Raw genomic sequence first — 26550 nt, 5'->3', positions numbered from 1 at the left:
AATGACACACTAACACAGGTAACTTGTGTTATTGTGCATTGTGGTTGTGCGCATGTTACCACAACGCACCGCAGCACAAAGTGTGCTTCATTTGTGGTCAGTTTCTCTCTGTTATGGTCAGTGCCACTCAGTGCAGTGGTCAGTGCCCTTCAGTGTGATGATCAAGTACCCTTCAGTGCAGTGGTCTGTGCCCTTCAATGCTATGGCCTGTGCCCTTTAATGCGATGGTCTGTGCCCTTCAATGCGATGGTCTGTGCCCTTCAATGTGATGGTCTGTGCCCGTCAATTCGATGGTCTGTGCCCGTGAATACGATGGTGTGTGCCCGTGAATACGATGGTCAGTGCCCTTAAATGCGATGGTCAGTGCCGTTTAATGCGATGGTCTGTGCCCTTCAGTGTGATGATCTGTACCCTTCAGTGCAGTGGTCTGTGCCCTTTAATGCGATGGTCTGTGCCCTTCAATGCGATGGTCTGTGCCCGTCTATACGATGGTCTGTGCCCTTCAATGCGATGGTCTGTGCCCTTCAATGCGATGGTCTGTGCCCTTCAATGCGATGGTCTGTGCCCTTCAATGCGATGGTCTGTGCCCGTCAATTTGATGGTCTGTGCCCGTCAATACGATGGTCTGTGCCCATCAATACGATGGTCTGTGCCCTTAAATGTAATGGTCAGTGCCGTTTAATGCGATGGTCAGTTCCGTTTAATGCGATGGTCAGTTCCCTTCAGTGTGATGATCAGTACCCTTCAGTACAGTGGTCTGTGCCTTTTAATGCTATGCTCTGTGCCCTTTAATGCGATGGTCTGTGCCCTTTAATGCGATGGTCAGTGCTGTTTAATGCCATGGTCTGCACCCTTCAATGCGATGGTCTATGCCCTTCAATGCGATGATCTGTGCCCATCAATACGATGGTCTGTGTCCATCAATACGATGGTCTGTGCCCTGAAATGCAATGGTCAGTGCCATTTAATGCGATGGTCAGTTCCCTTCAGTGCAGTGGTCTGTGCCCTTTAATGCGATGGTCTGTGCCCTTTAATGCAATGGTCTGTGCCCTTCAATGCGATGGACTGTGCCCTTCAATGCAATGGACTGTGCCCTTCAATGCGATGGACTGTGCCCTTCAATGCAATGGTCAGTGCCCTTTAATGTGATGGTCTGTGCCCTTTTAATGCGATGGTCTGTGCCCTTTAATGCGATGGTCTGTGCCCTTCAATGCGATGGTCTGTGCCCTTCAATGCGATGGTCTGTGCCCTTTAATGCGATGGTCTATGCCCTTTTAATGCGATGGTCAGTGACACTTATGCTGACTAATAACTAGCCTGTCTTAGCCGTCCCCTAGCCTGGTCCACAGAGTTATGTTTCAGCGCCTTGGCCTTAACTGATCCCAATGAATCAAATGAATACATGTCACTTCTAATATTAAGCAGTAGGAAGCCCCTCAGCAGTGTATGTGCAGTCCCCCTGTTATAGAGAAGTTAGTGGAAAAAGATGAAAAGATTTGACCTTTGTCTTCTGAAAAATGTGCTTTTGACTTCATTGGTGACTGTGCACTGCTCCAGGAAATCCATTTATCTCAGTTCAATTTGGCAAGTATTATAATTTATATAAGATAAAGTTTTGCTTTGGAATCCTCAGTCTCCGCACGTGCCAGACACCGCTTTCTGACTCTCCTTCCTGACATTTTCCTGATTTGAAAAGTACAGAAAGTTACGTTCATGCATTCTATTTCCGATGGCACTCAGATCAATGTCTTTTTATCTTTTTTATGTGAAATACATATACATTTTCTCATTGTATAAAGGTAGGGTGTGTGTATATTGTAAGTAAATCAATTTGACAGATATTGGACAATTTTATGGGTCTGTAACATTTTTGTAAAAGCAAAACAATAATCCCCAAAAAATAACAAAAAAAAAAATTACGCTGTATGCTAAAACAGGTCAATTTGGAAGGCCCATAGTGTAAATGGGCCCTTAGATTGTTTCTAAGTTCAAGCCCATAACACTGTATTAGTCTAATAGTGGCCATACACACTTCGATTTAATTTGACTAAAATAATAGAATCTGCAAAACATAGAACAGCCATAAGTTCCCTTCCATTTGATTTAAAGGAGAAGCCTTTTTGGCTGTACTTCTCCTATGGATTATAGGAGTGCAGTTTGTTTTGCACACCTTTGAACTGTTTTCAGCAGACAGCTGGCTAAAGCCCACTATTGGCTGATGTCACAGAGCCAGTCTAGGTTCTGAAAAGATCCTGACCATATGGTTGGGATTCACCGTGATACCTGGACCGGCAGCTGGCTCCACCTCTCAGCGAGCTGCTGAGAGCCTGAGCCAGCCGCTCCTGCCCCCTTTTCAGCCCAGTGAGCGCTGGAGGGGCAGAGCAGAGAGTCAGTGACAGTCACCAGCTCTCTGCAGGCTGAAGACTGGAAACTGAGTGATTACTGATGTTTGATCGCTCATAACCATGGTGGAAATTTATTGATTGTTTTAAATCGATTGGCAGCACCAAGATGCTTTGTTCATGAATATGATTATATTTCAATTGTCAGATTATGAAATTATATGGTGGATGCCTAGATGGAATTATTGAACTGTTGATTAAAATCCACTCCTCTGTATCAGACATATTGATTGAATGGGTTGTCAACTATAGGTCGATTATTCCCATTGGAAGAGATTAATCGGAAAATAAATTACCAATTGCGAAGTGTGTAGGGTCATTATTAAAGTGGATGTAAACCCGATGCATGAAATTTGAGCCGGGCAGATATTTCTGCAGTGTTTTGTTATCTCTCTTCAAAGCCAGTGGCGGCTGAAGTTTTAGGATGGGGGGGAATGGGGGGCGCCAGACCCCGCCCTTCCTTTTTAACCCCTCCCACTTCTCACAAGTCCCACCCCTTATAGAATCCACCCACTCTGTCCCCTGTATTCCACTTGCTTCCACCCATAGTGTCAGGAGTATAAAGCCCCAGCATCACAGATCAGGGTATATAGCTCAGCCTCACAGATCAGGGTATATAGCTCAGGGTATACAGCTCAGCCTCACAGACCAGGGTATACAGAGCAGCCTCACAGATCAGGGTATACAGACCAGGGTATACAGATCAGCCTCACAGACCAGGGTATACAGATAAAGGTATACAGATCGGGGTATACAGAGCAGCCATACAGACCAGGGTATACAGAGCAGCTTCATAGACCAGGGTACAGCAGCAACCCCCCCCACCCCCCGGGCCGTCCGGTCCGGCGGAACTTACTGCCGGGCTCTCTCCCCTCCTCTGTGACAGGGCTCTCCTCCTCTGTGGCGGGGCTTGCTCTTCTCCTTCTCTGTGGCGGGGCTTGCTCTCCTGAAACGGTGGCTCCAGTGTCAGCTCCAGCTCCTCTGCCTCCAACTTCCTCTGCCGTGTCTCCTCTTCCGCCAATGCACCGCTAGGCATCCAGTGGGATCGCCTGATGCTTTGGCCAATCAGGAAACAGGTCACCCAGATCTGCCTCCTGATTGGTGGGGAGGAAGGTTAGTGTGAAAATAGTGAAAATTAATTTGCTATGTCACACAACAGGCTGGGACGCAATGCTCACCCAAGCCTAATGGAGTCTCTGGTTCTAATCACGTGCTTCAAAATACACACCCCCCGCCTATCATCGCCATATTATTTCATGTGTCCAGCGTTCTGAAAGGGGCCGGGTACATGGATAGGGAGGGCGGCAGAGTCAGGGGGGGGCACCCGTGCTTCCACAATGCATGGGCCACCACTGTTCAAAGCACTATGTCCCATAGCTGTCTTCTGCTCCATTCTTCTATTATTAGCCTGATAACTCCTGACAAGTTTTCCATCACATATGATAAAAGCAGCTGGAGTTTTGTGTTGGGGAGGATGCTATCAATAGATTAGCAGAGAGCTGAACTACTCAACGATCAGCTCTGAAAGTCTCTACCTATGAGGAGAGGGGGTGTGTGCCTTTCCTCCAATCAGCTGTCTTGGCTGTATGCCCAGGCTTCACTGCAGTGTTTAACAGGAAGAGAAAATCTAACACAATCTGAACTCTCTAAACAGTATATAAAGATGAAGACAGCAGATATACATGTAAAACTTATGTAGGGAGATTTGTTTCCTCTCTGTGTATCATCTGAGGCTGTTCAATTCACTGGGTTAATGTGAGGGTTTACCTCCACTTTAAGGTACCCTATGCATATGAGATGAACATTTTTAGCTTGATCGGGTAAATGTATTAGTTTATGGGTGCCCCCTGAGCCCACCGTGGCAGGTGCTTGCATTCCTACTAATTTTTAAAAATTTGCCCCAGGGTAAAAAGGTTAAAAGAGAAGTATGGTTTTATTATTTTTTTTTTAGATTCATACTTACCTAGGTGGATGCAGCATCAGCCTGATGCTGCACCTGTCCCCCGGCACCTCTGTACTGAAAACCGAGCCATAAAACCCCACCAGTCGCTCGGTTTTCAGAGCTCCGTGAGCAGAGAGCTGTAGACAATGTTAATGACTGTTTAATTTGTGTTGTTGAATTAATAGGGCAGAGTTTACACTCAGAAGGGTCAAGAACTGGAGAGAAGGATCAGTTCTGTGTGTTTGTGTTCCAGGAAGTTTTATCGTGATCTGGCACAGAGCAAAAAGTTCTGTTTATAGAAAAATAGAACTACAAGTAAAAACAACAACTCTGCCACTGCACTGGCTGACGTTCTCACAAGGTCGTACGCTGGAATGAGCTTTGTGGAGACTTTCTATTGTGTCTGGTGGTGAACAGGGAGGAATTTAAAGAGGGGTGACTCTTTTCAAATTGTTATACTTCCTATTAGAGTTTTATTATAGTTTGTGTCATTGCTCTATTATTAATACAAGGTATGTATTATTATTTTGCTGTTTAGTCTGGTTTCCAAACCTTTTTGGAGGACATAAGGGAAACAGTCTTTGGCCTCTGCAGTGTGGTTGCACAGGTTGCTTATTTAGCGATGATTCCCAAGGGAGTGGGAAGGATCTGTGGCGTTCAAGGCTAGTTCCTCTCCCCCAGCTGGGGGGGGGCCTCTCTTCAGTAGAGCCCTCCCATGTACTTAGTGGATCGGCTTAGGCAGGTCCCTACAGAGCGGGATCCATCTGGCTTTGGCATAGGTAGCAGTAGTAGTACCTTGCCCCTGTCCAGAGCCGTGCACCCCTGGGGGGGGGGGGGGTTTAGGGTTAGAGGGCCTTCCTCTTCCCAGGTTTTGCCATTACTGTATCTTCTTACATGTTTTTTTGTGTGCTGTGATATCACCGTTCAGTTTTTTTTGTTCAAAGGGGTTCAACATGCACCACTCTATGGAGCCCCGTAAAAATAATTAAAAAAATAGTGACACTTCATTTATGTCTTCACAAAGCAGTACAGTGTATTGCACTGTAGTGTGGTGACATGCAGTGCCATCCAGTGAGTTGTGAAAAAATCTAAATCTCTATTTAAGATTTTTCCAATAGAAATACATGACATGGGAATAACACACCCCTTATGGAATGTGGGAGACGAGGGAAGGAAGTTGCAAGTGTAGCACTGCCCCCTTGGGGACTGCTTGAATTTACCGGCTCATCTGCACCTTCGTGACCCTGGGAACATGCCAACCCACCTGACACTCTGGGTTCAGACATCTTTGCACCACCTTAAAGTAATAAGTCAATCCACTCAATTAGTTTATATTCTATCAACGTTCACTGAATGACTCAAAGAAGAATTTGTTGCAAAAGGAGGTAATAGATCAACTGAACTTCGAATAACAGACCTAATTCAGTAGGAGAATTCCCCCACAATAATACAAGTTAAACAATCTGGAAACAACAGTGTCTTATATACACGTATGTACAATGGAGTACCACCTGGACATGACCTGAAAGGATAAGCAAGAGTTAAGACATTAATTCTGGCAAGACTTCTAAAGGGGGAAACCCAGGCTGGTCTATTCAACTTTAATCCTAATGAGAGATTAATTGAGCAAGAACAGTATGAGGGCCATTTAAGTAGTAATGACAGTAATGTCCCAGTTGCAGGCCTGATGGTCTTCGCTAGCAGCTGGAGCTCGTTAACTATATCCAATAAGGTGCAGTAACAAGGCAATGGTATTTCTTGTAAAGGTTGATTCGACAGGTGTATATGTACAATGTTCAAATAGAGAGGCTGTAAAGCGTTTCCCCAGGGTAAATCTGTCTGTGCAGAGTATCCCAGTGAAGCAGCAAAGAAAGGTTTGTAAAGCCGGGAAATTGCCCTCTCACCAAAGACCAGGCCGATTCAAAGCCTTCTGAACAGCGGTTCCTGAAGAGGCGTCCTTGCATCGATTCCACTTGCGATGATCATCCGATGAACAGCACAAAGCGCGGGTTCTCGGATTATCAGGGTGATGCTGGAATGGTGCCTGGTGATCAGCAAGCAGGGATAGGCCGTTCACGGCCAGGTTGGAATGACGTATGCTGTGTGGTAGGCCGCGACCTCACACTCTCGGAACAAAGAGGTCCGTCACACACCAGGCCCAGGAGGAAGAGACCGCATCGCGCGTCTCTGATCTCTTTTATGCTCTTCTCAGCATTCTTTTTGATGATAGCAAAGATCCCTGGGATATGAAGTCCAGGTGCATAGTCATACAGAGCAATTGCCACTCCTAATCCCACAATCCCATTGGGTCGACTGACAGGTATGAGGTCAGTAAGTGATGCTGGGCACTAGAGAGACAATAAAGTTCATAGAAATGACAGGGAATCACTATGTTTTGCAATTGTAGTCCACATTGCTACATCAGAACAATGGAGTGTTAAATCAGGCAAGATGTTTGTCATAGCACATTATTACAAACAATAATATGCGATTGATAGAAACAACCATATTACTAAAGGATAAAAAAAAATCACCTTGTAAAACAATCCATTCAGTATAAAATAGAAATGAAAGGCAAAATATTTGTGTATAGATGTAAAAAAACATTATAAATACCTTTTAATTCCTTTGTTATTAGGCTTCACGTACATGGGACGTTTTTACAACCTCTCCTGAACGATTTAACTTGACAGAGAGTAACCCACGTTTAAAACGTCCGTTTTGCTGCGTTTACATGCCACGTTTAGCGGTGTTTTGCCGCATTTCTAAAAAAAGAAATACTTTTTTTTTTTTTAATTGGCCAAAAACGAAAAACGCCTATAAAGGAAACGCGGCTAAACGCAGGTTACCACGTTTAGCCGCGTTTAGCATCTGAAACGTCGGAAACTTCGGCGTGTGAACTAATTTTTTTTACTTCAAAAAAAGGCCTATAAATGCAACTGCCTAAAAATGACAGTAAACAAACCTGTGTACATATACACATAAGATAACATTAGATAACATAAGATATTGAAAGAGTTCAGGGGCAGTTGAAAAAAGTGTCTAACTGCCTCTGAAAGTCCGTTTAGCAGCAGCAGTGTACATGGGGCCTAAGTGATCACATTCCCTCTGTTCTCAGCTGCATAAGAGCTGGGGGGGGGGGTGTCAGGACAAGTCTGATCATTGGAGGAGAGCAGGCTGAGTTTCCAGCATAGCTAGAGAACTGACCAGGGTGTGTTCACCTTAGTGTGGTCAGTTTCTAATAAAAAAATTAGAGGGACTGGCAGGAACACCAGGGATTTCAAATGAAGAAAGCAATACAAAGAGAACAGGATACTTTTTCATACAAGTACATGGTACAGCAGGCACATATCAGGAATATGAAGTGTTGGGGTAACAAACACTTTAAGCATATGTGAACACTAAACACATAAGGTTACGGTAGAGAGTAGGTGTAATCTGTGACATACATTATCAACCCCTCAACTAGCCAGTGTTGCAATTAATAGTATTCATAGAGAAATTGGAAATCCAAGCTGTATCAGGTGGACAAACAAGTTACCTCAAAAAGATGCGTGGTGATGGAGCACGATCTGTAACACTAAACAACTACTCCATGCAAGAACAGAAAACTTACACAGAACCGGAAACGAAAATAGTTTTAGTTGTGTAGCACCCTCCTAGTATAGAGAAGGCTGCTAGGGAAATTTTGTTTAGCTCCCCTAATCAGTGGAACATGAGTTGATTGCTTAGAGCTATTCAGTGTTTCATAGGCTGCTATTCTGTTACCCCCCCCCATCTTCTGGAGCCTTCTAGAAGTATAGTGGTAGGGGAACCAGAACAGGCCGCCTAAATATTTATGGAAGGTGTGCCCAGAAGGTGGTGCGGGAGCCCATGAATAGTCGGAGGCCTGAGCAGCAGGGTGCAGCGTTCCTGCGTCCAGTCCTGCAGGAGGAGACACCTATAGGGGGGACTTGATTCTTGAGGAGGCTTTCAGGAAGACACCAAGCTAGGCTTAGCTAGGCTTAGCTTTGGGCCTGTTCACAGATCCATGTCCAAGAATTAAGTTGGGTCAGGATAAAGCTCACTGGCGAGAGCAAGGAGAAAAGTATGGGAAAGAGTCCAACTGTCTTGTGGTGGGGTGAGTCTACATCTCCCTCCCTAGGAAGAGCCAGGTGGATATCGGCAGGAGGTAAACGTAGTGAGTAAATGACCTCTAATGCTGACTGTGTAGCTTTTGACTCCCAAAGGAGTACAAGTCACTAGCAGCATTAGGAATCCTGTGGGACATTCAGTGTGTGCAGTGCAGTCAGCAACTTGTGCAGCCAGCCATTTGTGAAGTGCGGACAGAAGTTGAGGAGTCCTCAAATTGTTCAGTTTGCAGTTTACCTGGGTATCCCATGCTCCCTACTCCTATCCAGATTCATCATTCCCAATAAAAACCCCTAGACAGTTTTTTCTAAACCAGCGGAAGGTTAAAGAAAATGCTGTGTGTGCTCTGAATGGGGAAATAGGATCAAATTCGTCAGCAGTTCCTTAGAGGTGTGCTACAGTAGGATGCAGACCTATTGATCAATTACAGTCTCACAAGCAACCAATCTCTGAGGTCTAGCCAGGGGTGAATAGGAGTAAAAAGTTTTCGCCGATGACGAGGATGAGGACAGAGTGCAGTCTGCCCCCCCCCACGCTGTGTTTGAGCAGAGGCCAGCTCCTTTCCCCATCAGAGGCTCTCCACCCCCGGCCAGCCCTGTCCGAGCTGCCCTAGCTCCTCCCTGCAGCCCCCAGCCGCCCCCTGCTGGCCAGTTCTGGAGCCCGGAGTCAGAACAGCAGGCGCCATTGACCTCTGGGTTGTAGTTGTCCAAAAGTTGCTGGTAAGCCCCTGGGTCTAGCATTTCAAAACACAGACAAAGCAAAGGGAAAAAAGAAGGCCCAAAACTCTTACATCTCATGTCATTTGTCTATCCAGGACTCCTACTAGGGGAGTAAGGAGAACCGCTTGGCTAACTTGAGTATCGTCTATCCCTGAAAAAAGGATTGTTTTCCGTGCACCCCAGTGATGACAACATAATAGGAAAACAGATAACTGAATTTGAATTAGGGTCTATTAGTGCGACCTCTAAAAATAAAGCTGATGGACAACCAGATAAATCTGGTAATAAACACAGTGCCTGCAACAAATTCAGAGTCAGAGATAGGTGCATGAAATTATCAGGCTTGGTGGGGGGGCAACACTGAGGTCCTTGTTTCCATACCTTAAGCACTAGTTACAACCAACTGACCCCCATCCTGTTTCAGTGTGAATGCGATTGTACAGAGGTGTAGTGGTGCCCCCGTAGGGGCTGCTGAGTGATTTGGCCCACCTGTCTCCCTGCCCAGCCCGGAATTCACTTCCAGACACTCCAAGACAATGAATCAGTCCATCAGCTTTGTTTTTGTATTTTATTGAGGGATTAGAACTTGGATGGGGTTAAAGAATTCATGGGATGCCCAGAACAGATTCTTGCATGGCTTGGGACAATTTAGATACTCTCTCCCTGCACAACACTTGCTGCAGACTCTCCTTCTCCCTCCAGTACAATTCTTCAAGCGCAGCTAGCGCGTGGTTAGGCCTGACTCTGGTCTCAGCCAGGCCTTAGCAAAAATACCTTATTACAGGCAGGACCCGCGGGCCCCTATGGTGTAGCAAAGAAAAATCTGGCCTCTTTGGTGGACTACTGATCCCAGTCAGCCCTTTGCAGACCCTGACAGCCCTCCAAGCTGCAGAAGCCTGACTTCACTGCCAGTAACATCACAGTCTCTACCGCTGGCTCTACATCTATCTCAGACTGCACACTCCAAATCTGCTCCGGCATGCCTCTCCCGACTGTGCCTGTCACTCACCGACACCTGATGGATCTCTCCTGAAGACTTGCCCGGCAGTATTCCCTGCTGTCCTCTCCTGCTCCTGTTCAGGACACCCCATGGGTTGTGTGGGGTCCCTGTTCAGCTCAAAGCCCCTGGCCCAAGGTCACCCCCAGAGTAGGGGGCTTCCTCAAAGGCCCCTACAGCCTAATACCCCATCTCCAGTTCTTCCACCCAAACAACTCCTCCACAGCTGGGCTGACTCTAAGTATTTAAAGTAGGAGTCCGGCGACCAATCTTTTTTTTTTTTTTTTTTAGGTCATTGAGACACCCCAAAATAATACTCACAGTTTGGGTGTAATATTTCCGCCTCTGTCTGTTTTTGTACTGAAGAATAACTTAAAAAATGTGATGCTGGCTGTTTCCATCTTGCTTGTGGGCATGTGAAGCCCACAAGCATTGATTTCCTGGATGTGGTGAATGCTGTTCATTCACAGCTTGTTCACACACATGATCATTGTTTCCGCACTGAATCTTGGGAAGCCTGACACTAAGCTCCCAGGAGACAGTGCGGCGCTGGGGAAAGGCAATAAACACGCCTACTCCCATGGGAGGAGAGACAGGAAGTGCCACAATAAAGTACAATATAAAAGGTAATTACAGCGATAAAAAATTTTTTCGTGCGGCATTTGAACATGCAATTAACTGAAGGGGGTAAGATTAAGTTAAAAATTTGAGTGGAACCCCGCTTTAAGGAGGCCTGCCCTCTGCCAATCCAGGTTGGGAATTGGCATAGCTCCCAACTGTCTCCGATTTCGAGGCACAGTCCCTGACTTGGAGCAATTTCCCTCTGTCTCTCATTTTGGTCTGATCTATATAGCTTTACATAAAATATACTATTTGTCTTTCAAAAAGCGTGTCCCAGTGCTAAACCTTCCGTCCAAATTCTAAATGGCTGCATTTGTAGATTTTAAAAGTCAATATAAAGGAATAGTAGTGGTAAAAAAAAGCCCTTGTGGATGTAACTAATCTTTTTTTTAGGCAATTCTCATTTAAGAGGGCGTGGCATGGGGCGTGTCCTATGCCTACATACTTTTGTTAGTAGGTGTCCCTCATTCCCATCTCAAAAATGTTGGGAGGTATGGATTGGTCAGGGCTCCTTAGAACACCCCAGACAGCTCCACCTTCCCCACCTTCCTTCTAGAAGCCTCTAGAAACAGAAGGGAGGTAATCGAAAGCTGAAACTAGCTGTGAGTCACCAGCCTGCTCTAAGCCACTCCCATAGTTGCCAACAGTCCCGATTTTCCCGGGACAATCCCGATTTTGGGACCGATTACTTTTCCTGGGATTTTGCTTTTGTTCCGGGAAAATCGGGAATGTTTTTTGCTAAAAACGGCAACGGCTACACAAAAATGTCCGCCGTCACCGCCACAAGTGTTGTTTCCCCTTGTGTTCAGTGCAGAGGAGAGGGGCAGCCAATCGGCTTCTCTCTTCAGTGTACAAATAGAAAATTCTATTGTACACTGAAGCCTATTGGCTGCAGGGATTGGCGACCCCTCCCCGCTCTCCACTGAACACAAGGAAATGTTCAGCCTCCACCCGCCGCCGCCAACCCTCCGCCCCATGTGTCCGACGAGCGTGGACACAGTCACACTGATGGAAGGACCGGGGCTCAGCTGGCTGGGGAGACTGATGGTCCTGGCCCCCCCTTGCACCCATACCTGCACCCCCCTCCCCCCATGACACCACTATACCTGTTTCCCCCCCTCCCCCATGTCACCACCATAACCTGCAACCCCCTCCCCCCATATCACCACAATACCTACAGCCCCCTCCCCCATATCACCACCGTACCTGCCCCCCCCTCCCCCCATATCACCACCATACCTGCCCCCCCTCCCCTATGTCACCACCATAACCTGCAACCCCCTCCCCCCATATCACCACCATACCTTCAGCCCCCTCCCCCCATATCACCACCATACCTGCAGCCCCCTCCCCCCATATCACCACCATACCTGCCCCCCCTCCCCCACATCACAATACCTGCACCCGCCTCCCCCATGTCAACACCATGCCTGCACCCGCCTCCCCCCCATGTCAACACCATGCCTGCATCCCCCCCCATGTCAACTCCATAACTGTACCCACTCCCCCCAAGTCACCACCATACCTGCAGCCCCCTCCCCCCATGTCACCACCATAACTGCCACCCTCCCCCCATGTCACCACCATACCTGTTACCTCCCTCCCCCCATGTCACCACCATACCTGCACCCCCTCCCCCCATGTCCCCACAATACCTGCATCCCCTCCCCCATGTCAACATCATGCCTGCACCCCCTCCCCCCAGGTCACTACAATACCTGCACCCCCTTCCCCCATGTCAACACCATGCCTGGACCCCCCTCCCCCCATGTCAACACCATGCCTGCACCCCCCTCCCCCCAAGTCACCACCGTGCCTGCACCCCCTCCTCTCAAGTCACCACCATGCCTGCACCCCCTCCCGCCTAGTCACCACCATGCCTGCACCCCCCAAGTCACCATCATGCCTGCACCCCCAAATCACCACCATGCCTCCACCCTTCCCCAAGTCAGCCTGTAACACCCCAAGTCACCATGCCTCCACCCACACACCTCTCCCCCTTGTCACCACTCTTGAGGAGATGTAGCTAGACTGCAGCCAACACTCCGCTGGGGGCACTGATTTGAGGCACTCCGCTGGGGACACCTGATGTAAGAGGCACTCCACTGGGGACACCTGATGTGAGAGGCACTCCACTGGGGACACCTGATGTGAGAGGCACTCCACTGGGGACACCTGATGTGAGAGGCACTCCACTGGGGACACCTGATGTGAGAGGCACTCCACTGGGGACACCTGATGTGAGAGGCACTCCACTGGGGACACCTGATGTGAGAGGCACTCCACTGGGGACACCTGATGGAAGGAGGCACTCCACTGGGGACACCTGATGGAAGGAGGCACTCCTGCTGGGAATGCCTGATGGAAGGAGGCACTCCGCTGGGGACACCTGATGTAAGGACAAACTCTGCTGGGGGCACCTGATGCAAAGGGGGTCTTTGCTGGGGGCACCTAATGCAAGGACGGACTCTGCTGGGGGCACCTAATGGCATCTGGTGGCAGGCGACATGGCAGGTGACACGCTCAGGGCTCCCACTGATTCTGCATTATGGTGAGTTGAATGATTTCATTTTATATTACAATGTAACAATAGAAATAATGCGCTTCATCCTGACACCATAACAACCATGGTGCCAGGATGATTGAAGCGCTAACACCAGGTGTTTGGAGTATCTTTATCTCCTGATTGTTAAACTCTGGAATACAGATATTGCTATTGTGGTAGGATCTGGGGCTGCAGTCCCTCCATCCCTCTCCATCCCTCCATCCTCCACACCCCCTTTAAACCACGCCCATCTAAGCTACACCCATTATTTGCGTAAACCACGCCCATTTTTCGGCGCTTTGTGGGCCATTTTTAAATGTTTTCTATGCCATGCCTACAAACACATGCCCTTCCCCCTAATTATAATGCAACTCCGCCTACAGCCAAAAAAGTGTCCCTAAATTTTTTTTTTCAATGTTGGCAACTATGGCCACTCCCAGCCCACAGATCAAAACAAACAGGCCTAGCTTCTGGTCAGGCCTGCTTAAATTTACCTGCACTACAGAAAAATCTCACGTTAGCACCTACACTGGTTAGAGGGTGCTACAGAGGATTGCAGGACAAATTCTGATACCTAATCTACCACGTTTTACAATATGTACAATTTCTATAATTTAGTGTCTTTAGTTCAGAGGTATCTTTTATGGCACTCTACACACTCTGATGTAAGAGAACGATTACTTGGCACTTTTCTCACCAGCATGTGTTGTTAACACGTGTTGCAATTACATGGCTTGATGCAGCAGTCTGAAAGACAACCACGTCACAGCCCCATGTCTCAGCTAAATATGACATTCCAGAGCTATGAAGGAATGAAAACAAGCGCGTCTTGTTCTTTCATACTGCGGTTATATAACACCTGGGGCTGCTAATTGCGTTTGTAAAACTATGCGCTATTCCAGCATCTGTACTGGTCCTCCATGGCTATACTGGTTAAAGCTGAATTCCTGGTATGTACTATTTTGCATAATAACATTGGTCCAGCTTGGGATATATATATATATATATATATATATATATATATATATATATATACACACATATACATACACACACGTGCCATACCTTCCCAATCCCTGTGGAAGCTAGAGACCTGTAGCAGGCACCACACCTACAGTGATCTTCACTACCTTCCAGGTCCCTTGCTGAGCTGCTGCTCTGCTGTATAGAGAACACAGGGGGTCACTCTGTTGGTGACAGTCCCAGGATGCCTTGCATTTTTCCCAATAAATACAGGGCATTCTCTAGTGGAGAGGTTGGGTAGTGATATCGCAATCTCCACCTTGTCCAATCAGAGAACACCTTGTATTCATAGAGAAAGGCACCTGCTGAGCGAGCAACCCCTTATGTTCACTATGTAGCAGGGCAGTTACCCAGCGCAGTACCTGGAAGATAACAGCAATCACTGTAGTGTTGATTCCTACAACAGTGATTTTGCTTTACTATCATGTGTCTTGGGGGTTATTTACAAAAGGCAAATCCACTTTGCACTACAATTGCACTTGGAAGTGCAGTCACTGTAAATCTGAGGGGGACATGCAAGGAAAATAAAAAACAGCATTTTAGCTTCTACATGATTGGATGATAAAATCAGCAGCGCTTCCCCTCATTTCAGATCTACCCCTCAGATTTAAAGTTACTGCACTTCCAAGTGCACTTGTAGTGCAAAGTGGATTTGCCTTTTGTAAATAACCCCCTTGGTGTCATTGTTTCAAGTTTTACTGGTCTGTGCCCATAGAGGCACCCTAATCTAACAGGTCTCACTATTTATGCACATTACAGTTCATAGTAGCCTGAAGAGAGAAGCAGGGCATTCAGGGAAGTTTGAAGGCCTTTTTCTATGTCTGCACTTGATCACACAACACCTGAATCATATTAGGAATCCGCATTCTGGCTGGTTCACACGGTTACACTGAGATAGCAGCAGGTTACTTGTGTTGGTGTGCACTAAGGATGAGCTCTGGCGTGTTTGCATGCTGAACATGCCGAGCCCGCCAGGAAGTCGGCACGGCGCAGTGCTAATCACAATCAGTGAGACATTTCCCAATGTGCGGCTGCAGAGATCGGGAAATGTCTCCCTACCTGTGATTAGCACAGCGCCGTGCCGACTTCCTGGCGGGCTTGGCACATTCAGCATGCGAACACGCCAGAGCTCATCCTTATGCCCTGTACACACGGTCGGATTTTCCGACGGAAAATGTGAGATAGGACCTTGTTGTCGGAAATTCCGACCGTGTGTAGGCTTCATCACACATTTTCCATCGGATTTTCCGACACACAAAGTTTGAGAGCTTGCTATAAAATTTTCCGACAACAAAATCCGTTGTCGGAATTTCCGATCGTGTGTACACAAATCCGACGGACAAAGTGCCACGCATGCTCAGAATAAATAAAGAGATGAAAGCTATTGGCTACTGCCCCGTTTATAGTCCCGACGTGTTTTACGTCACTGCGTTTAGAACAATCGGATTTTCCGACAACTTTGTTTATCCAAGACAAGTTTGAGCCAACATCCGTCGGAAAAAATCCTAGGATTTTGTTGTCGGAATGTCCGATCAATGTCCGACCGTGTGTATGGGGCATTAGTGTGCACTAAGGCAACCCACCTGCACTGCACACTACAGGCAGTCTCTGGGTTACAAACAAGATAGGGTCTGTAGGTTTATTCTTAAAGCGGAGTTCGCTTGAAAAAAAAAAAAAAAAAAAAGTCAGCAGCTACAAATACTGCAGCTGTTGACTTTTAATAATCGGACGCTTACCTGTCCCAGTTGAATTTGTTTGTCGGAACAGGTACATTTTTTAAGTATAGCTTCAGCTCAAACAATAATTTTTAAGTTTTTTTGGATAGCATAGGGAAGGGTTATCACCCTTGTAACATTTGTTTTGCTGTCTGTGCCCTGATCAGAAGATTTCACCTCACTTTCTGTCCCAATGACAATTGGATTTTGAGAATTTTGGGTTGTTGAGGAAACAAGGATTGGTGATAAAGCTCCAGTAGAGACCCCTTTTTCTCATGATAACTCTTACAGGGGTGAATTACCCTTCCTAGGGGTAGATTTCCTCTCACTTCCTGTTGTCTCCCTCCGTTTTTAAGTAGGAGTTGTCTGTAAGTCGGATGCTTAACTAGGGGACCGCCTGTACTAGGCATTGCGTTCCCGAGAAAGGGTTGGGTGCAGTTTTGTCTGAGATTAGGTGTGTTGGCAGCTCACAAGTTAAAGCACCACACAGGTGTAAACCTGGCAGAGTAAGCCATAGCAGTTTAGTAGTAAATAAAAGTGTGTGTGTGTGTATATATATACACACACACACATTTATTCCCATGAGAAGCATCTATGACTAATTTTTGCAATGTGGAATGTAGGTCATTAAACTTTTAAAACTCCTAAATTTAGCAAACATTTTTCCTTCCTTCTGTTCTAGCCGATCGAGCACAGACTTTGCTTGATCCACTGTTTATCTGGCTTTGAAGCTGGGATTTGTAGAACTCAGGGCCCAGAAGTGATCAGAGCTGAGCACTTCTGGGTTCTCACTCTACATGATATTCCTTGATGTCCTCCTGTTCCCATCCTGACAATGTTTTTTGTGGTTCCAGGCTTCCAGAGGTAATGGAAGACTGTCACTTTCTCACCTGTTGGGCAGGCCATAAACAATAGGTTTGAATCTTGGCTGGTTCAGCAGGAAGCCGTCGAGATTTGAACCGTATATGGGCAGGCTGAATGTACTAAGTTGATCGATTGATCAGCTTTGGTACAACCAGCCTGCCAAATTTACCTGCGATTATAGCGAACGGCTGCTGTAGCTGCTAGCAATAATCACTGTATAATGTCTCAGCAGGAGGGATTTCTCTGTTAGCACTGCCTGTGTTGATGAGGGAATCGTGGAAATTTCTTTCCTGCAACCTGAGGTTGCAGGAAAGAAATTTGCACCGTCTATGGCCTGCCTAAGGTGTCATTTTCACATGGGTTTAGCAATCCATACACCTGTGTGTAGGGGCTATCTTCGCCTACAGGTGTTCTGTGCAGACAGCCTGTTCAAATCAATGCCAGCTGTACCGGTTTCCACGCACATCCTGGATAAAGATGAGCTCCGTCGTGTCCGCACACTCCACATGCAGAGCCCGCCAGGAAGTCAGCGCTGCGCTAATCACAGGCAGTGAGACATTGTCCCGATGCGCTGCTGCAGAGATCGGGAAATGTCTCACTGCCTGTGATTAGCGCAGTGTCGACTTCCTGGCGGGCTCTGCATGTGGAGTGTGCGAACACGCCGGAGCTCATCCTTAATCCTGGAGTGTTCATCCTTGTGGGTCCGATGCACTGATCAGAATGCAGACAGACTGCATCAGACTCCCATGCAGCTGGCCACCTACCAGTGGCGACCCATCCATTAGGGGCGCACAGGTGCTGTCCCCCCATCCCATCCATGTCCGGCCCCCTGATCTACATACAATTCCAATTGGGGGGGGCGTTTTTTTTTTTAAGCACGTGATTAGAGCCAGAGGCTCTAATAGGCTTCAAAAAAGGGTGGGCACGGGGCACTGCGCCCTGATCCTACCCAGTTGTGTGACAATAGCAAATGAATACTCACTATTTCCATACTAAATCTCCTTCCCCCAATCAAAACAGTTCGTGTTTGCCACCCTCCCAAAAAAAGAAACCCACCAGCTGCCACCTACCATTGATTTGAACAGGCTGCCTGCACAGAACTCCTGGACGTCCCACATTTTGAAGACGTCCCCTTCACATGACACATAGGGATCAGTACATCCGTGTGAATGAGGCTTAAAAGTGATCTGGGTGGTTATAAAGCTTCCCAAATTACTTTTCCAATGAGCTTGCTAATGAAGTCAAATACAGACTCATTGCAGCCGCAAGCTTGTTTTTAACAAGCACATTATATTTTCACATTATATGTCATTGGCAGCAAAAGGGTTAAAGATTTCAACAAAGCCGGAAGTGCTGCACATTGCTCTTATATAGGGTGAAGCATACCTCCCAACTTTTTGAGATGGGAATGAGGGACACCTATCGGTAAAAGTATGCAGGCATAGGACACACCCCTTGCCACGCCCCCTTAAAGGAGAATTGTACAAAAAAACAAGATTGGTTAAACCCACAAGTGCTTTTTTTATCACTACTATTTTACTAGCTTTATATTGGCTTTTGGAATTTACAAATGCAGCAATTTAAAAATCAGATGAAAGGTTTAGCACTGGGAAACACTTTTTGATAGATAAAAAGTGCATTTTATATACATCTATATAGATCAGACCAAAATGAGGGACAAATGAGGGGGAATAAGGGACAGAGGGACTTTGCCTCAAATCAGGGAGTTATGGGTGAAGGTCTTAAAGTAAAAGTCAACTGTTTTATTTGGAGAGGGTGAATCCCCCCCACTGGCGATCCATACAACATAAAACTTTGACTGAGGTATTGGTTCTTTCCCCATTCTATCCAAAACACACATATATTTAAAGATTTCCTTTAATTGCACAAGGAGCAGGGTCTTTTTTTGCGGTTTTCTTATGCCAGCAGCCATGTATGTAGCAACCACTTGCGTGACAGCCAGGAAGCCTGGTTGTGTGCAGCAGATGGAGATTAGCCGTGGCCCGGAGAGGTACACACCTGTACTTTGAATAGGTTGTTTGGGTGCAGCATTTGAGGAAGAAGAAAAATGTAACCGATCCACCTGGCCTATTGTTTGTGTAGCTGTACACAAATCAAAACGGACAACCTTATGTGAATACACCGGCTTGGCATGTTTTTTTTTTTTTTATGGTAACACAATTATTTTATGACCCCTTATTCTCTTGTTTTTCTCTACAGTTGCAGATAGGATGGAGCTCAGCCTCACGAAAGTCCCCCTTTATGTAAGTACATATAATGTCTATTTTTTTTTTTTTGTATAAATATTCTAATATTCTTCATGAAATTCAACTTGTGAATACATGATGTGTCATATAATAAATGATATGGATTGGTGAATAAAGCGATGTATTGTCAACACACTGGATTGACATATGGGACTACTGCTGAAAATGCTAGTTGCCTGATTGAGAGGCCTCGTGCACGTGGGGCGTACCTCATGTGAGGGCTGTTTACCTGCGCAGGAATGCACAAGTGTTCCGTGCATCCCTGTGCTGGCACTCCCATTGATGTGCATTGGGATGCAGCATCTGCATGGACACATCTGTTGCTCTCAATTTGACATCTGTGCGGATGTGTCTGTGCAGTCGCTGTTCCCAATTGACATCAATGTGATGGCCTGCACGGAACACCTGTACAACCCTGTGTAAGTAAACACGGCCGTCACACAAGATACGTATTGATGTGCCCCATGTGAACAAGGCCTTAGTGCATATATAAGGATGAGCTCAGGGCGTGTTTGCAAACAGCACGTGCAGAGCCCGCCAGGAAGTCGGCACTGCACAGCACTAATCACAGGCAGTGAGACATTTCCTGTTCTCTGCAGCCGTGCATCGGGACAATGTCTCACTGCTTGTGATTAGCGCTCGGCATTGCCGACTTCCTGGCGGGCTCTGCACGTGCTGTTTGCGAATATGCCTGAGCTCATCCTTAGGCATATACAGTGTGTGTAGAGTAGTGATGGGCTTGGGCGTGTTCGAATCAAACCCACCAGGAAGCCTCCACTGCACACCACCAATCATAGGTAGTGAGGCATTTCCCAAACTGGCAGCTGCACATACACACGCTGCCTATGATTGGTGGTGTGCAGTGCCTGCTTCTTGGCGGGTTTTGATACGAACAACGCCCAAGCCCATTCTTAGTGTAGAGCTGTGCGTTTTATGTGACCAGGAAGTGCCCGGTGTTTACAACTGTGGCCAAAAGTTTTGAGAATAACACAAATTAATTTTCACAAAGTCTGCTGCTTGTTTTTAGATCTTTTTGTTAGCTGTTACTATAATATAATGAAGTATAATTACAAGTACTTCATAAGTGTCAAAGGCTTTTATTGACAATTAGGTGAAGTTTATACAGAGTCAATATTTGCAGTATTGACCCTTCTTTTTCAAGACCTCTTCAAAATCGCCCAGGCATGCTGTCAATCATCTTCTGGCCCACATCCTGACTGGTGGCGGCTGGTGAAAAAATTTCTTGGGAGGGGGGGGCGGCAAACAGTATACCAACCCATCGACCCGCCCCCCCGTTGGTTGGTCGGACGGTAGGTAGCACTTACCCCATCACCGGCAGATTCCCCTGCTCGGCGGCCTCCTGTCGTCCTTGTCATCACGGCGACGGCGGCTTCCATTTCCTAGTTTCCTCCCTCCTCCTCAACGGCCAATCTGGAGTCTTCTCTTTTCGACCAATCACAAAACGGGTCTCACACCTGCTTCTGATTGGCCGGATTGAGGATCAGTGTTTCAACAGAGAATATTCGTTTGCTGTTGTAACACACCTGGGTGGGATCGGAGCATATCCTCTGCGACCCAAGCTCTCCCTATTTTGAAGCCTACTAGAGCCTCTGGCTCTAATCAGGTGCTTAACAAAAAAAAAACTGGCCGCTGTAATTCATGCGTCCGGTGCCATGAAAGGGGCCGGACGCATGAATAGGGGGTGGCCATGGCGGCCATGGATAGATTGATGTTATGCATCAATCTATCCATTATGCATATAGGGGGTGGTGAGGAGAGAGGGTGCAGCCCCCGGGTGCCCCTAATGGACGAGCCACCACTGATGGTAGCCCGTTCTTGCATAATCAATGCTTGGAGTTTCTCAGAATTTGTGGGTTTTTTTTTTTTTTTTTTTTTTCACTTGCCTCTTGAGGATTGACCACATGTTCTCAATAGGATTAAGGTCTGGGGAGTTTCCTGGCCATGGACCCAAAATTTTGATGTTTTGTTCCCCAAGCCGCTTAGTTATCACTTTAGCCTTATGGCAAGGTGCTCCATCATGCTAGAAAAGGCATTGTTCCTCACCAAACTGTTCTTGGATGGTTGAGAGAAATTGCCCTCAGAGAATATTTTTGTACCATTCTTTATTCATGGCTGTGTTCTTAGGCAAAATTGTTAGTGAGCCCACTCCCTTGGCTGAGAAGCAACCCCACACATGAATGATCTCAGGATGCTTTACTGTTGGCATGACAAAGGACTGATTGTAGCCAGTGGCGGCCCATCCATTAAGGGCACATGGGCCCCGCCCCCTCTATCACACCATGCCCTATATATTATTATTATTCAGGATTTATATAGCACCAACAGTTTACGCAGCGCTTTACAATATCAAAGGGAGACAATACAGTTATAATACAATAATATACAAGAGGATTAAGAAGGCCCTGCTCAGAAGAGCTTACAATCTAATAGGGTGGGGCAGGTGGTACAAAAGGTTGTAGCTGTGGGGAGCTGATGGAAGTGGTAGAAGATTAGTTGGAGACATTATAGGCTTTCCTGAAGAGATGAGTTTTCAGGGATCGCCTGAAGGTAGCAAGAGTAGGGGAATAGCCGGACAGGTGGAGGTAGCGAGTTCCAGAGGATGGGAGAGGCTCTGGAGAAATCCTGGAGACGAGCATGAGAGAAGGAGACGAGAGAGCTTGAGAGTAGGAGGTCTTGAGAAGAGCGGAGAGGACGATTTGGGTGATATTTGGAGACAAGATTGGTTATGTAGCTCGGGGCAGAGTTGTGAATGGCTTTGTATGTTGTGTGTGTGTGTATATATATATCTATCATGTAGAGTGAATCTATCCATGGCCGCCGCGGCCACCCTCTATTCAGGCGTCTGGCACCTTTTTAGGACGCCGAGTGCCTGAATTACAGCGTCGGGGGTATTTCTTTGAAGCACCTGATTAGAGCCATAGGCTCTAGTAGGCTTCAAAATAGGGTGGACTCGGAGCGCACACCACCTGGTGAATCTCACTACTATATATTTTATTTATATGAACATAAGATTTTTGGGGTATTTCACCGTCACCCAGTACACATAGAGGTTTCTATTCTGTGGGATTATTTTGTGCGTGTCTGCGCTGCCTGCGAGTCACATACCTCAGCTCCCTGGACAGACTACTCTGCGGGTCCCCTGTTTGACTATACCACATATTTTTGCTTTTTAGCCTCATACATGATTTCTATCTATCCATCCATCCATCCATCCATCCATCCATCTATCTATCTATAATGTGTTCATGTTGGGGAAAGTGAAATCTTATATGCATATTATTATGTGCTAGGTTTACTCTTTTGACAATAAATACGTTTATATATTTCTACCCATGGTCTGTCATATGCCTCATTTAAAGTTCCAATTTTTTTCCCAGTGTCGACCCAGATGTGTTAAAAAAGCAAATGAATATTCGCTTTTCTAACACTGAACTGCCTCTCCGCCAATCAGGAAGCACGGGTCTGATACCTGTCACCTGATTGGCTGAAAGGAAAGGTGATGCTATTGGATGCCTAGCAGGAAGAAAGAAGAGACACACGGCGAAAGCATGGAGGACAGAGGAGCAGCCACCCGTCCTACAGCTAACGCTGCCTGACCCACTGCCCGTCCCATAGCTCGCCGCCGTCACCTGCTGCCCGACCCGCCACCAAGATGGGGTAAGTGCCGGTCAGACAATGGGTGGGGCGGGGGAAGGGGGGGTGCTAGTTAAATGCCACCGGGGGGGTCACATGGATGGCAATGGATGGGCACAGTGGCTGTAATCGATGGGCACAGTGGCTGCAATTGATGGGCACAGTGAGGCTGCAATTGATGTTTTTCAGTTTGTTTGCCCCCCCCCCCCCGAAATTTTGAGCACCAGCCGCCACTGATGGTAGCGTTCACCTTTCTTTATCGTACATCATGGGACACAGAGCTTAAGTAATAACTTAATGGGTATATAGGTATCTTCAGGTGAAGGACACTGGTATACCCAATACAGGAAGTTCACTCTCTAAAGTCTCCACTAGAGGGAGTAAATGCATACCTTAGTACGTCGCTTCTCAGTCAGCTCAGAAGTCCAGCTAAACAGCATGTGTGTGGTCTCAAAAGCCAGGGGGGATCCTCATCCTGAGGGAGGGAGGTACAACTGAATCTTGTATTTCCCCCCATTCTCCCAGCCCCCCCACCCCCGGGGGGTGCGGTGGTGGCAGCTGATTTTTTATTTAGAAATTGTTCTATTCCCCACAAGAAGTTTTTTTTTTTTTTTTCAAACTTCCCGCCGCCCAGCCCTGAAAGACAGAGGGGGGACGTTGATTGATGGAGGGGGCGTGGCTTAGGCGCAGCGCAGTGTGCAGGGCGTAAGTACACGAGGAGCACACGGCGCAGGTGCTGGGGACAGAGACAGACGTTCACATCTCACAGCTGCAAGTGGATACACAGGACACGAGCACTGGGGGCACGTAAGGGATGCATGGCATTTCCAGTACAGGAAATAACATTTGAAACAACTAAAAGCTGAACTTTATTAGCATTTTCTTTGCTACTATTTTTGCTCAGTGAGTATGCAAGTCATTACATTGTCTTGTTTACTTACTACCTCTGTTTTTTTGTGCTCAGCACTATGGCTCCCAAAAAAGACACCCCAAAGGTACCAAAAATTCCACCCCCAGGCGCCGGAAATTCCAGTCATGTCTCCACACTGTCATCCTCACCTGAGATACCAGATATGGCACGCCAGAGAGAGTCAATTGGTGGTGCAACTGCTTCTCTCTCACACTTCAGCCCCTGTATACGTGACTGAAGTTGCATTTTCATCCGCCCTGCAGGGCCTAGAAGGAAGATTAGCGACTTTAATCGCATCCGCTATCCAAAAGGATAGGAAGCGTGTTAGATCCCACTCCCCTACCTAGACCCCTTACCAAGGGGACAGTGGGTAGAGGATGAGGGGTTACCCTCAGGGGATCAAGAAGAAGGGCAAACCAATTACTCCTCTCAGAGGAAACAACGGTGGATGAACCTTTTTCAGCCTCGCAATCCGAGAAATTAATGATACAATCTCTTACAGAGATGGTTCGTGCCTCTTTCAAGCTACCTCTAGCAGAGTCAGCTGATAGTTCTGTTTCTTCTTTAGGTTCCTTCAAACCTTCACAGACTGTACATGTATTATTAGAAAAGCTTATTTATACTGAATGGGATCACCCTAGAGCTGCACGATTCTGGGCAAAATGAGAATCACGATTTTAGAATAAAAAGATCACGATTCTCGCGACATAAAATTTTTTTCACATTATACAAAAAAATATGGGCTAACTTTACTGGTTAGTTTTTTTTTTTAATTCTTCCAAAACAATAGCATTTGAAAGACCACTGCACAAATGCAGTGTGACATAAAATATTGCAACAACCACCATTTTATTCTCTAGGGTGTCTACTAAAAAAAAAAAAAAAAAAAAATTTATATATATATATATATATATATATATATATATATATATATGTGTTTGGGGATCTAAGTAATTTTCTAGCAAAAAAAAAATTATTTTAACTTGAAACCAACAAATGTCAGAAAAAGGTTTAGTGTTTAAGTGGTTAAACTTTTTTCACTTAGGCTACATGCCCATGGACGTTTTAAAAAACATGCTGCAAAGCCAGTACAGACGCCAGGAAAAAAGCGGCGTTAAAACGCGATTTTCTCCGCGTTTTGCATTGAATTCAATGCACGTTACTCCACGCTGGCTTTCAGCTGCGTTTCTCTGTCTCTATTCAAAATTAGTGGTTCCCTATGGGAGCCCATTGAATTTGAATAGAGGCCGCACCAGAAGTCGGATTGTGTGCTGAGAATCTTGAGGGGGAAACGCAAAAATTTAAAAATAAATTTGCATGAGGTTCCCCCCTAAGACGATACCAGACCCTTCGGTCTGGTATGGATCTTAAGGGGAACCCCACACCAAAAAAAAGGCGTTCCCCCAAGATCCATACCAGACCCTTATCCGAGCACGCAGCCCAGCAGGTCAGGAAAGTGCCCCCCACCCCAAAGCACCTTGTCCCCATGTTGATAAGGACAAGGGCCCCTTCCCGACAACCATGGCCATTGGTTGCCGGGATCTGCGGGTGGGGGGGCTTATCGGAATCTGAGAGCCCCCTTTAATAAGGGGGCCCCCAGATCCTGACCTCCTCCCTATGTGAATGAGTATGGGGTACATCGTACCCCTACCCATTCACCTAGGGAAAAAAGTGTCAATAAAAAAAACACACTACACAGGTTTTTAAAGTAATTTATTAGGCAGCTCCAGGGGTCTCTTCCAACTTCGGGGGTCTCTTCCAACTTCGGGGGTCTCTTCCGACTTTGGGGGTCTATTCCGACTTCTCCGCACTCTCTGGCTTCTTCTCTGGGCTCTCTGGTGTCTTTTGCCGGGCTCCTCCGCTATCTTCTGCTCTTTTGCCCGCTCTTTTGCTAGCGGTTGTCCGGTCTTCTACGTTGTCTTTTTCCCTCTTCTCTTCTTCCGATGTTGACTTGACGCTCTCTCCCACTGTAATGCCATGTGCGCGGTGGACAACAACTTATATAGGCATGGGGCAGGGTCATCAGGTGATGTCACCCGGTGACCCCGCCCCTTATGACATCACAGTCCCATCATGCCCCGGGACTGTGACGTTTTAAGACTGGAACATTTAAAGAATGAGTAGCCCCATGGTCTCTGTGGATGCTTTGAAAATATTCCCTCCAAAAAACAAGGCTTCTATTAGAGAGGATGCCTGTAATTTGCCTTTAAGGGATGTACAGTATTTATAAAAAATTTGCAGAGCTATTTATCTCATAAAATTGCATTTACATTTGTTAAGGACAGAGCCTTTTTTTGACACTTGTTGTCGTTGTTAAAATCCGTTTTTTTTGCTAGAAAATTACTCGGAACCCCCAAACTAATATAACTATATATATATATATCTATAGATATATAGATATATCTATATCTATATATATATATATAGATATAGATATATATATCTATATCTATATTTATATAGATATAGATATATATATATATATAGATATCTATATATATATATAAATATAATATAAAATAATAAAAAATTTCAGACACCCTAGATAATAAAATGGCTCTCGTTGCAATACTTTGTCACACCGTATTTGCGCAGTGGTCTTGCAAGCACAATTTTTGGGGAAAAAATACACTTTTTCGACTTAAAAAATAAGACAAAAGCCTGCCCGCTGCTCGATGACCGCTGGCCACGAGCAATCGTAAGCAGCAGACACAGAACAGGGACAAGTGCGTGTAAACACACACTTTCCTGTTCTGTTCT

General features: G+C 46.3%; 1 protein-coding gene across 1 annotated transcript in view; it reads left to right on the top strand.

Annotated features, from left to right (window-relative positions):
* Positions 1-26550, top strand: part of ARHGEF28 (Rho guanine nucleotide exchange factor 28) — a 364027-nt gene that overhangs the window by 64505 nt on the left and 272972 nt on the right. The window contains exon 2 of the mRNA XM_073624213.1: positions 19180-19223. Coding sequence (XP_073480314.1) covers positions 19191-19223 — 33 coding nt within the window. The 5' untranslated portion in view covers positions 19180-19190. The remainder of the gene's footprint in view (positions 1-19179; positions 19224-26550) is intronic.

This window comes from Aquarana catesbeiana, linkage group LG01 (genome assembly GCF_042186555.1).
Source record: "Aquarana catesbeiana isolate 2022-GZ linkage group LG01, ASM4218655v1, whole genome shotgun sequence".
Classification (NCBI taxonomy): domain Eukaryota; kingdom Metazoa; phylum Chordata; class Amphibia; order Anura; family Ranidae; genus Aquarana; species Aquarana catesbeiana.
Note: the sequence above shows the minus strand (reverse complement) of the source record. Positions and strands in the feature narration are given on the sequence as shown.